A 13,128-nucleotide genomic window follows, 5' to 3' on the forward strand; every position below is an offset into this window, starting at 1 on the left:
ATTAATTAAGCCGGCATGCTTTCATTGTCTGGTCAAAGATTTATTAATAAGACAAACGGTATGACAGTTTGGCGTGATTAAAGAATAAATAAGGTAACACGCTTAACCAGACAACAATGCTGTTTGCAAAGTAATTATAAGGGCTGACTATATATAAAGAGGGTATCTGAATGAGCCCAAAGTATGTGTTTTGTTTGTGTCGGACAATACTATTTGTGACTTGGAATACGATTGCTATATAGTTGTGTGGGTTTCAGTGCATCTGCCATGTGTTCAAACATATATGTGCTTATTTGATGTCGGATACAATAATTTTCTAGTGTTAGTTAGTTTTGTGTTTGTGTTTCTGCAATGGCAGAAGTGGCAAAGTGTATACATTGTGGAAAGACAGTTGGGCAGAGGCAACGTGCTGTTTCTTGCGATGCCTGCGAGCGATGGCAACACATAGGCTGTGATTCTGGTAAGTAAACTTATAATATAATTATTTGTTGTGTCTTACATTTTTTAGGTCAGGCAGCTTTTGTTTCCCCATAAATAATGAATCTAAATTGTTGGATACTTGCATATTATCGGGTAATCAACCAATGTCCGTTAATCCGTTGACACATAACAGATGTGTTTTACGACCTGATAACGATCATAAAACCTTTCAGATAAATGTCAGAAGTCACTGGACCGTTATCTTTGCGTTATTTGGGTGATGTATACCGCTTTAAACTATTGCTCATGGTGTAATATTGAATGTGTTTACAGTTTTTTTTACTTGTCAGTACAAATATATTTTAAACGTTTGTATAAATCCTTAGTATTGAACATTACTATCTGCTGAAATGATTGAATATTATGATAAAATGTGCATTTTATATTTATGATAAGAATTTACATTAACCTTTTATTTAATATCCTTCATGTATATACATAAGTTGCATATTTTGAAAATAATTACTTTGTCAAAAAAGGCGTGAAAACTCGACACTAAATAAAGAAATATCGTATTGTTTGTTAAGTGTATGTGCTTGACATATTTTTAAAATAGCATTTTGTTGTGGTAATTCTGACGCTATTGGTTATTGAGATATCGCTGTTGACAAAAAGCCGTTCAGTTTGACATGTAAGGTTCGTTTGTCGGGATATGCTAAACTTTAAATTGAAACAGAACCAACATATTATCAAATAAGACGAATACAACCAACAATAATGTTTATTAATATTTTTTTCATAATTGATTGAGTTATTGTAAATATCGTACTCTATGTTGGCCTCTTCTTATTGAAAATGCGTGTATACTGCCAGTGTCATGCGAATATGGATCTTATTTCTTAATATCCACCTTCACACTTTATTATCGCCTCTAATTAAACTATCTCTATTTAGTTTAGTTACGGAGAATGTTCTTAACATATTCGATGCGAGTTTAATATATGAGATCTAACTTTTAATAAACTATTATACATCATGTCCCGCGATAGTAGTGCAATGCGGACACTCTTTCGTCTCGAACGAATGTGATCATTCCCACCAGGCTAAACCGGGCATAGACAAGGATCTCGTCATTACCACCAAGGTATTTTTATGTTCAATGACAATCAAACAACTTTACACCTTCCATCTAACACGGCATATTGTCTATTTCAGCGTTATGTTTTTCAATAAACATATGTATATTCTGACCGTATATTCATGATGTTTCAATATTATACTGCATATTTAAACTATCGTTAATTCACAGATTAACGCCGAGTCTGATAAAAACATGTTCGAATCCGCTGGATCCATTGTTGAGAAGATTTTGCGTGAAGAAGCAGATGACCGCCTTCCCGAAGCGTCCAGGCCTGATTATACCAACCTCTTAAGGAATTGCAAAGATATATACCAGATTTGTTCGTGGACTGATAGCAATGATCTGTAAATGCATGATATAATTGTGCATACATTTCTTTTTAGCTCGACATGCGACAACACGACATCTTATATTCGCCACAGACCAGCAACTTCAACTGTTGAAGAAAGCAATGACATGGTACATTGACGGGACGTTTAAGGTGGTCCGACAACCCTTTTACCAGTTGCTTTCCATTCATTCTTTCGTAAGGTCCGGTGACGACATGAAGCAGCTTCCGTTACTGTTTGCGGTGATGGCCGGAAAAACCAGTGAAGACTACACACAGGTAATTGTATTACCCTTACAGTTCGTACCCTTACGGATATTTACATATGCTTAAATATACAGTATTAACAAACATTCGCTCACAGCCTGTGAATGTTTTCACACTCATGCAAACTTGAAAGTTGAGTGACTAATAAAATCAATAAAATCATGAATAAAAAAATAAAAATGATTTAACACACGCGTCATTTTTCCAATTATTTTCCAGGTTTTCAAAGGCGTCATGGACATCCTCCATAACGGAACTCGAGTGAAAGAATTCATGGTCGATGGCTCATTACAAACTGTGTTTTAAAATTATTTTTAAAATGAGTTAATAAATGGAAATGTTTGATAATATTTTGAATTGTCTTTTCATTCATAAATCTGTGTTATTTATTTCATTTAATATGCTAAAATTGATGCTTTGTTTGTTTTCAATAAAAACAAATGTTAGTATCGTGAGTTTGTAATTGTTATAAATTATGAATAAAATTATGAATATAACACATTTCTATTTTTATTTTTTTCCCCATGTATTATTCGTTTTGTGTATTCAGCATTCCTTTTAAAGTCAAAAATGTTATTTAATACATTTTTTCACAAAGAGTATTATATCTATGACAAAATATTTCGTTGCACGCTGTCATTTAATTTGGGGCGAGTTGTCTTTTTTTTTGGGGCGAGTTGTCTTTCGATTGGGGCGAGTTGTCCAATATATTTGGGGCGACTTGTCCAGATTTTCAGGGCGACTTGTCCTGGGGCGAGTTGGCTTTGGGGCGAGTTGTCTGGTAACCTATTAGGTACCAATTAGGTAGCACCTATAATCATATTATAATGAAAATAAGTGCAACTTTCTACAATAATGACAATTTTATTTACATCAAAAATTAAAAGAAAGTTAAAAAAAGAACAAATAACCATTTAAATCATATGATAACATTTGAATATCGGCAAAGCATGGGGCGGGGACCAGACAAAGCGTTTGTTTATTTTCAGACCGTTATGACTTGACGCCTTCTTTTTTATTGCGACAACTGCCGTAGTTGTATAGAACTTCCGGTACAGATGATAATGAAGAATTAAAAATAAAACTGCTTAATTGTGTTTTTATTTTGAGGATGATTTCCTCAGAGTTATCACACGAAGAAGAAAAGGTACATATTGCAATTTTATTTTATCTGAACGTCTCTGAAATACATGTGTAGGCTGTCAATTGTATGTCTGCTACTAGCAGGAAGTTCCACTTGACATCTCAATAACTTGGGTCGGGCCTTTAAGTTTAACATGTTTAATTAACTGCACTATTTAACATTCATATAGAAATGACCTTACGTGTACGATTATGCTGATATTTTCTCGGTTGTCTATTTGCCTCTCAATGGGATGTACATGTTCATAGACATATAGTTGTCTAAAAGAAGCTTGTAAAGTTGTAAAAGATCTTTCTTTTAAGGTTCAACTGAAACCATATTATCTTAGTTAGTTGCAATAATTCAACTCTTAGCTTTATAACCTAAAGGGTTTCTGAGAGATGTCTATTGTCTTAAGGTGCAATGTTTGATCACCACTCCAAGGGCTAAGGAACACTGACAATGCAAAACCTTATCATCGTTTGCCAGTCTAAAGCACAAACTCATGCAAATGGTACCATTAAAGCAAGAAATAACTGCTTTTTCTTTTACTTTGTCATTCTTTTATGCACTCTATCTACCATATTGGGAAGCTGTTGCATCATTGCCAACTTAAAGTGTCACTATCAAGTAGGACGCAGTACACCAATCTTTTGCAGGTCATGATTTTTTATGTAGCCTAAGTCCATTACGATGTTGGACTGATGTGGAATATTTACACTGTACTAAAGTTCAACATAAAAATGTCAACAAGAATATAGTGTATTGAAACGTCATTGTTTTTTAGCGTGCATGCAAAGTAAGGGTATCACGTTTAAACGGTCGCGTTCCGGGTTTTGCTCGAAAACGTTTTCCAAAACAGTAAACGTTTAAACAACAATCAATATCAATATAATAAATATTGGGGTGCCAATAACGTAGCCGACTAGCTGTACGAAGTATATTGATGGCGAACTGCGAAATCAGGGTACTTGCGGTAAATCCGGGCTACCGAATTCGGCAGTAATTTATTTCTGATTGGTTAGCGGATGGCTAAGAAAATGTGCGATATATATAATGGGTCTGCGTTGATTCGGGTATTCGCCTTATGGCAAACGGCCCCACGACATTTGATCTGAACACTCATCGCGGGGTTCATATTGGTAAGCGAACACAGTGAGATGAACACCGCAGCGAGTGGCGTTTGTTTAAGTACACGGTGCCTGTACTAGAACAAAAATACATATTTTCATGTCTTCTCCATGAGTCCAAAGTCGTAGTTTTTTTCAAACATTTAATTTATGACAGTTCCGATCTGTTTATACTAGCAGGTACTGGATCGGTACGGGTTTTATAATGTAAGGGAGGTAACTTCCACTCATCTGTCGCCAATTGGTCTCTTTTGTTTTTTTTGTATGCATTATGCCATTACGGTGCTGACAAGTTGAAATATACCAGTGAATAAGTGCATTTTTCAGAAAGGGTTCAGTGATTTTTTTTGCTTTAATTTGTTACAGCCTGTGCCATTTGAATTGGGGAAATTAGCGCGATAAACCGTGAAATTGGGAAAAATAGCGCGATAAACCATGAAATTGGGAAAAATTAAGCATTATAAATAGGATTATAAGTAACAGAAGTGATATTGTTTTTAAGTGCATGTTCAGGGAGTTTTCTAGAAAAGGAGTCTGGTCAAATTGGGATTTTTTTTAATCAATAAAAGTGGCAAGTTTGGGAATGATTTATGGACAAAAATAACTAAATTCAAGTTATATATTTTGTAAGATGTTTAAAAAATAAAGTTGAGACCTAGATTTAAGAAATCATAATTAAGTTATATGAGACTTCTTTCTAAAAAAAAAAAAAAAAAATGGGCTTTTTTTGGGAAATTTTGGTCAGATTTTTGGGGAAAAAAACGTGTATTTTTGCGATTGGGAAGCAGCCGAAAATCGGCTGTAAATTTGAGCAAAAAAAATCACTGGGGTTGTTTTTGAAGTACCCTTGGGTTATTGACAACGCCAATTCTAAGTATGCAGAACAGATATAGAGATGGGGGAATCAGCGTGGTAAAGCCACCAGAAGAGTGAACATTTAGAATACATATTCAATACAAATAACGGGTTTTGTTTTGGTATGTGTAATGCCTTTGGTCAATTACGGTACTAAATTATCATAATGAAATATCTTACTTTTGATTAAAACAGTTGTTACGGTATCAGGGTAGTGCAGACTGTTGTAAGTCACAAAGAATGTTTAGCAAGAAGGGACCAATTTAGCGAAAAAGGTTGTCAGTATTGGACACTTAAATAATATACAAGTACATTTTTCAGTATGTCGGACTCAAAAAGTGCTTGAATTTGGATTTTTTTCCCTTGAAAAGTGCTTTAAAAGTGTTTGAATTTCAGGCCATCCTTAAAAAATTGTTTGTTTGGCATAACCCGACCCAGGTAAATTTGGGTGGGTCGGTAGGTAGGGATTTGATTTTATTTTTTAGTAATATTTTTTCTGACATTGAACTCCGACATATACAAACTGAAAGGTAATTATCAAATAAAGCTCCAAGTCTTCTGTCTCATGAAAGGAAATTGGTAAATATTTTTCTGCACCGTCCGTATCACCGCACGTGTATTCGTAAGTCTAGTTTTTGTACAAAGAACTTCGAAAATATAATATGATCGACGAAAAATACTTTATCCGAAAACGACAGTCCGAAAAATTGTACGCATTTTGCACATGAAATAAAATGAGCATATCGTTTGACTACAGAAAATGAAAACAAGTATAAGGGCAAATACGTAATTAATAAACTATGTGGTTGACATATTACTTTACAATAGCATAGTTTGTGAGTAAAAAACTACAAAGTTATTATAACATTTTAATTTCAATCAAGAACAGAAAGGTGCAACATCTTCGACATGTAACTAATTATTTAATAATCATCCTTTAATTCAGATCGATAGTCAGTAGAAATTTGTAAAGTGATCAGCATACAAATAATTTATTGAGTGTGTCGCTTCTTTTCATTTGCTTATTTTTTATACGACTTTTGCCATCGGCTGTTATATTGTAGGCAGACGACAATATCAACTGTGTATTCCATTAACTGCGCATGAATGACCCAATATTACCCGATAGCGAACTCAATGTTGATTGGCCAGCTACCATAAAAATTATGCGCTTCAAATTGTTCATGGAGATAAAGAGAAAAATAGTTTAAAAAAACACACAGGATTAAAATGGCGGATGTTTTCAATGAAATTTAACGAGATTTAAGCATATTCGCAAATCATATTTTTCTTTGGCAAAATTCGCTATATACTTTCGCAAATGGCGAACGACAGCGCGAGTCCTGTAATAGTGAGCATTTATTCCAATAATAACACGTTCGCAATGCTCCCGCTGTCGTTCGACATTTGAGTCATTTGCGAAACTATTGAGAATTTGGCTCAAGAAAAATCTAAATTGCGAAAATGCGAAAATCTAGTAAAATTTCGTTGAAAACATCCGCCATTTTAATCCGGACTGGTTTTCTATATTTGTCTCTTTGTTTGATTGAAAGTGTTCGCAATTCGAACAGTGAACGAAACCCGGTCTGTACCCGATTAGACATTGCTTGACCTTGTTGATGTGAACGAAACCCGGTCTGTACCCGATTAGACATTGCTTGACCTTGTTGTTAATGAAGTGAAGTGCACATGGTAGCTGGCCTATCAGCATTGAGCTTGCTTACACATGACATGACGTTGTTGAATGAAATGTGAGAACGGGTGGAGCTATCGGATAATATTGGGTCATTCATGCGCAGATGCTGTATAATTTGAATACACATTTAATATCGCCGTCTGCCTCCAAAATAGCGACCGGTCAGAAAGGCGTATAAAGAGATAAGCAAATAAAACAAAAATGTGACAATACCCGTCAATAAATATTTCTAAGCTGACCACTTTTTATCTTTCTAAAGAATATTTACCAATCTGAATTAAAGAGTGATAATTAAATAATTAGTTATATGGCGATAATATTACACATCTCTGCCGATTGCCGAATTGAATTGAACGGTGATAATTAATTAATTTGTTTTTTACTCCCAAACTATCCTGAACGACAGCAGCGTATTTTAATAAAAGGGATACGAGAAAAACAGGAGTGGTTTAATTTTATTTAAAGTCTAAATAATCGCATATGCATACATGTATGTCAAATAAATAGGCGACTCAAATAAATACCGGTACGCGTTTTGTTCATTGCTATCTCCTTGAAAGAGCATTCAATTACATGTAAATGACGCAAATAACCGGAAAGGATAAAAAGTGGAAAGGAAAAATTTAGCAGAAAGAAGTTTCAACGAGCAAAAAAAAAATTTTGGGGGAAAGTTAAAAAAAAAAATTCAGTCGGGCCGATTTTAGTGGGTCGGTCGGGTTATGCCAAACAAAAGAATTTTTAAGGATGGCCTCATTCAAGAAAATTTGTATGAACCCTGCTATAGTAAAACCTTGTTAACACTCTAGAGGCCACATTTATTGTCCAATCTTGATGAAATATGGTCAGAAGATTTGTCTTAATGATATCTTGGATGAGTTCGAAAATAGTTACGTTTGCTTGAATAACATGGCCGCCAAGGGGCGGGGCATTTTTCCTTATATGGCTATATAAGGCTATAGTAAAATCTTGTTAACACTCAAGAGGCCACATTTATAGCCCGATCTTCATGAAACTCGGTCAGAAGATTCATCCCAATAATATCTTGGACGAGTTCAAAAATGATGCCGGTTGGTTGAAAAACATGGCCACCACAGGGGCGGGGCTATATTTCTTATATGGCTGTAGTAAAAACTTGTTAACACTCTAGAGGTCACATTTATTTTCGATCATCATGAAACTTTGTCAGAAGATTTGTCCCAATGATATCTTAGATGAGTTCCAAAATGGTTTTGGTTGCTTTAAAAACATGGCCACCAGGGGCGGGGCATTTTTCCTTATATGGCTATATATTGCTTTAGTAAAACCTTGTTAACACTCTAGAGGCCACATTTATTGTTCAATCTTCATGAATTTTGGTCAGAAGATTGGTTTCAATGATATCTTGGATGAGTGTGAAAATAATTATGTTTGCCTGAAAAAAATGGCTTCCAAGGGGCGGGGCATTTTTCCTTATATGGCTATAGTAAAATCTTGTTAACACTCTAGAGGCCACATTTACTGTCCGATCTTCATGAAACTTGGTCAGAAGATTCATCCCGATAATATCTTGGATGAGTTAAAAAATGATGCCGGTTGGTTGAAAAACATGGCTGCCAGAGGGCGGGGCATTTTCCTTATATGGCTATAGTAAAACCTTGTAAACACTCTATAGAGGCCACATTTATTTTCCGATCTTCGTGAAACTTGGTCAGAAGATTTGTCCCAATAATATCTTGTTATCTCAGTTGAGCGACTTTGGGCCTTTTAGGCCCACTTGTTTTCAGAATCATGTTTTCAGAAACAGTATTTTTCGTTGATTTTACATTATTTTTGACGTTCTTGGCATTGTTTTTATAGAATGACGAATACACATGTTGTAATACGGATGGTCTGTTTTATAAAATTTTATGGTTTTGATATGATGTCATTGCGCGAATGGGATATGAACTCAAAATTACTCCTGGAAATAATTAGTATTTTCAGTTTGGAAATGTGATGGTAGTGATGCGTTTTAAATGGACATAGGGATAACGTTTAAACGGTAACATTTCGTTTATTTCATTTCATTTAAACGTTTTACAGAATTTACAGAAAAATCTGTAAACGTGATACCCTTACTGCAAAGAATAACTTATGAAAGATGCGATTCAGGAAAATTTAATGTGTTTGTGAAGATGATGCATTACTTCCCTCTTTTCATCATGAACAACGTCAGTTTAGTGATTCGCACTGAGTGATCCAGTGCGGAGAACTGGGGTTGTGTTTATTAAGGAGTGCATATGGACTCCCAGAGCCGTCATAGCAAAAATTTTCAATGGCTCTGGAAGTCCGTTTATATGGACTTTTATTTTAGCTTGCATCCATTGATTTTCATTTCAAGTCCCAGGTTATTGAGACACTAAATCACAATATAATTTTGAGTATCTAATCTAAGTAGCTGCTGTGTAATATTTTGTTGATTACAGCATTTTTTTTGCCCTGTTAGAAAAAAGGACAAGAACTACGCCATTCGGGAAAAATGAACGCCCAAAACATATGTTCATATGCGGATAATGTGCTTTTGCAAAAAAAAATTGTAATTTTTTCTGATGGTAATTGGTAATTTTGTAATTCCTCTTTGATTGAGAAAATGCCTTTTACCAATTCTTAAAGGGACCTTTTCACGTTGAATTGACACAATTTAAAAAAAGTTGTTTCAGATTCACAAATTTTCGTTTAAGTTATGATATTTGTTAGGAAATAGTGATACTGAACATTTACCATGCTCTTAAATATCTATTATATGCGTCTTTTGACAATTTGAAAACCTGAAAATTATAAAGCGTTGCAACGCCAAACGATTGAATAAGTTGGAAAGTTCTGTTGTTGACGTTATATTTTGGGAAACTACGAGTACTGCTTATATAAGTAAAAAATTACTAAAAATACATCTGGTCATAGCATGAGCACAGATAGTCGAGTGGTCTAAGCGGGAGACCTTTTGCTCCAGGACTCCAGGGGTCAGTAGTTCGATCTCAGTTTGGGGTTACTTTTTTTCATTTTTATGTCTATAGTGGGGGACATATTGTTTTTGCCCTGTTTGTTGGTTGGTTTGTTGGTTTGTTTGCCCCAACTTTAACATTTTGCCATAACTTTTGCAATATTGAAGATAGCAACTTCATATTTGGCATGGAGCTGCGCATTTTGAGTGGTGAAATGTCAAGGTCATCCTTCAAGGTCAAAGGTCAAATATATAGCTTCAAAGCGGCGCAGAAGGGGACAAGTGTTTCTGACAAACACATATCTTGTTTTAATTGTATTCTTGTGTTGTTTTACGGGAGATTTTCAGGTCCAATGTTTAAATTTATCAATATAAAGCATTTAATGACAAGCTTCAATACATGCCAAAATCTGTGAAAAGGCCCCTCTAATGACCAAAGAAAAAACTGCTTATCGCTGAACTATTTTTCTGGCAGATTCAGCTTCAAATGTCACAGTGGTAGCAAATTGTTAAACCAGTCCAGGCCTTAGCTCTGGTGGACATTAATTTTCTCATTATTACTACAACCAAAGAATCAAATCAGTGGATGAAACACATTAATCAATCAATTGGTTCATGCATTAAACTGTAAGTGTAAGGAAAAATTATGGCAGCTTTGCGATTGTTTGCTATTGGAAAAAGTACCATTACCAGCCCAATTAGGAAAAATTAGCACGAATATAAATGAAATTGGGTAAATTTGTGTCATGAAGTCTTCAGATTGGGAAATTGGTGTCTTTAATTAACTAAATGTTGCATTTTATAAAAAATAATTAATTTTTTAGCTCGGCTGTTTTCGGAGAAACCCCAAGGTATTGTCATAGCCAGCTCGTTGTGTCCGCCGTCCTTGTCAAGGTTTGTTAAGGTTTTTAACATTGGCTCTAAAATCAAAGTCCTTCCACCTACAACTTTGAAACTTCATATGTAGATGCACCTTGATGAGTTCTACATGCCACACCCATTTTTGGGTCACTAGGTCAAAGGTCAAGGTCACTGTGACCTCTAAATAAAAAAATATATAAAAAATTCTGACAAGCTTACGCAGCTGAGCGTGGCACCCGTTATGCGGTGATCGTGTTTAATTTTTTTGGAAACCTTCAATGGGGAATTTTTTGGGCAGCGAATGGTTAAGCTTTTGTTTTTCCCCATTGGAAAGGTGTCATTTTCCGGAACTTTTATATAAAGAAAGAAAAAATTGCTGCAGCTCTAACCTTTATCATAGTAGATATTTTAGGAGTTGAAATGGGGATTACTGTGTTTTCTAGTAACACTTTGGCATATGTAAGACACATAAGTTTTTGGCATGATTAAACAAGTTTGATGTATCATCTACGCAAAAAAATGGAAATATACATGTATTAATATTTAAACTTTCTGGTTTCTATCGAATTAATGCTTGGTTTAAATGAAAGATAATACAAATAAAAAACTCTTTCGGGGCCTGTAGTTTTTAATTCAGGCCTCTAAAATTTTGTCACCCGTAAGCCCAATCAGCCTATACTCAGGAATTTCAAATTATAAAAATATTATTTATTATTTAATTTCAGCTTATAGATACGTTTTGCAAGAAAGTGAACACATACCGCCAACATGAGAGTAAGCCACCAATACCACGAAATACGGCCGTCAAATTCCTTATGGCTAGGAAATTTGAATACAACCGTGCTGCAGAATTGTACCATGCACATGAGGTATTTTACATGTACCATCTAGATTCATGAACAAGTATTTATAACTTGAAGTGAATTGCCTGTTTTACAACTGACGTTATTATTATAGATTGTGATATTAATCTAATCTTAATTTAACTTTTTTTTACTTTCCTTAAATTCAAATTGTGTGTGACAAATATTTCATTTGAGATCAATACACTTGATAATTTATAATATTTAGATTAACTGAATTGATCCTTTTTACCAAACACAGTTAAATAAGACAATTAAATGAAGAAAACTGACTGAAACTGGGCCACTGAGATTATCAAAACTAGTGTTTCTTACTCTGTCACAGTTTGCATAAAAAAATAACAAGAGAGTATAGGACTATACACAAAACAATCTGAACTTATCAGTCAGTACCATGCTTAGGCATAGCCAAAACTTCAAGACGACTAGCTCTCAGTGGTGCCAAAAGTTCTTTGTCACCAGCCTTATTGTGAGGCTGAAGACAAGGAGCAGGTGCTTCATGGGTAGGAGTGCATGGCATGGCTGGGACTTCTAGGCCAGCATTGTCTGTGTTCAGTTCTCTCTGGGCTGAAACACTGGGAGTAGTCTCTGGATTCAGATGACATATCTGTAGTTCATCCTGACTTATGGGGGTTGTGGGAACGCTGGGTGCTGGAACTGAAGTACTAGTAGAGCGCTGATCAGAGAACACATACTTAGGGCTTGCCATAGAAATGCTCTGGCTCCAGTTATTATACCCCCACAAACAAAGTTAAGGCGGGTATATAGGAGTGAACTTGTCTGTCGGTCGGTCTGTATTTAGATGATGTCTAGGTCAAGTTTGAATATGGGTCATGCCGGGTCAAAAATTAGGTCACAGGGTCACGTAGTGCGTTTTAAACATTTAGCATGTTGTCCGCTCTCTAATTCAAGAAGTTTTCATCCAATCTTCCCCAAACTCAGTCAGAAGTTTTATCTACATGTAGATGATCTCTAGGCCAAGTTTGAACATTGGCCATGCCGGGCCAAAAACTAGGTCATGGGGTCACTTTGTTCGTTTTACACATTCAGCATGGTGTCCGCTCTCTAATTCAAGTAGTTTTCATCTGATCTTCACCAAACTTGGTCAGAAGTTTTATCTAGATGATCTTAAGGCCAAGTTCGAACATGGGCCTTGCCGGGTCAAAAACTAGATCACGGGGTCACTTAGTGAGTTTTAAACATTCAGTATGGTGTCCACTTTCTATTTCAAGTACTTATCATTGGCTCTTCACCAAACTTGGTCAGAAGTTTTATCTAGATGATCTCTAGGCCATGTTCGAACATGGGCCATGCTGGGCCAAAAACTAGGTCACGGTGTCACTTAGTGCATTTTACACATTCAGCATGGTGTTGCCTATTTCAAGTACTTTTCATCCGCTCTTAATATGGGGGTATTCATCACATCTGTGACAAAGCTCTAGTGTCTTATGGTCCTGGGAAAATTGACTGTTCCTTGGATTCAGT

The 13,128-nt window shown here is 35.4% G+C and overlaps 1 protein-coding gene across 1 annotated transcript in view; it reads left to right on the forward strand.

Moving 5' to 3' along the window:
• Positions 1-3,193: 3,193 nt before the first annotated feature.
• Positions 3,194-13,128, forward strand: part of LOC127877773 (tyrosine-protein phosphatase non-receptor type 9-like) — a 28,170-nt gene continuing 18,235 nt past the window's right edge. The window contains exons 1-2 of the mRNA XM_052424001.1: positions 3,194-3,303; positions 11,506-11,649. Of these exons, the coding sequence (XP_052279961.1) occupies positions 3,268-3,303; positions 11,506-11,649 (180 nt within the window). The 5' untranslated portion in view covers positions 3,194-3,267. The remainder of the gene's footprint in view (positions 3,304-11,505; positions 11,650-13,128) is intronic.

Source organism: Dreissena polymorpha, chromosome 4, assembly GCF_020536995.1.
Source record: "Dreissena polymorpha isolate Duluth1 chromosome 4, UMN_Dpol_1.0, whole genome shotgun sequence".
NCBI lineage: Eukaryota > Metazoa > Mollusca > Bivalvia > Myida > Dreissenidae > Dreissena > Dreissena polymorpha.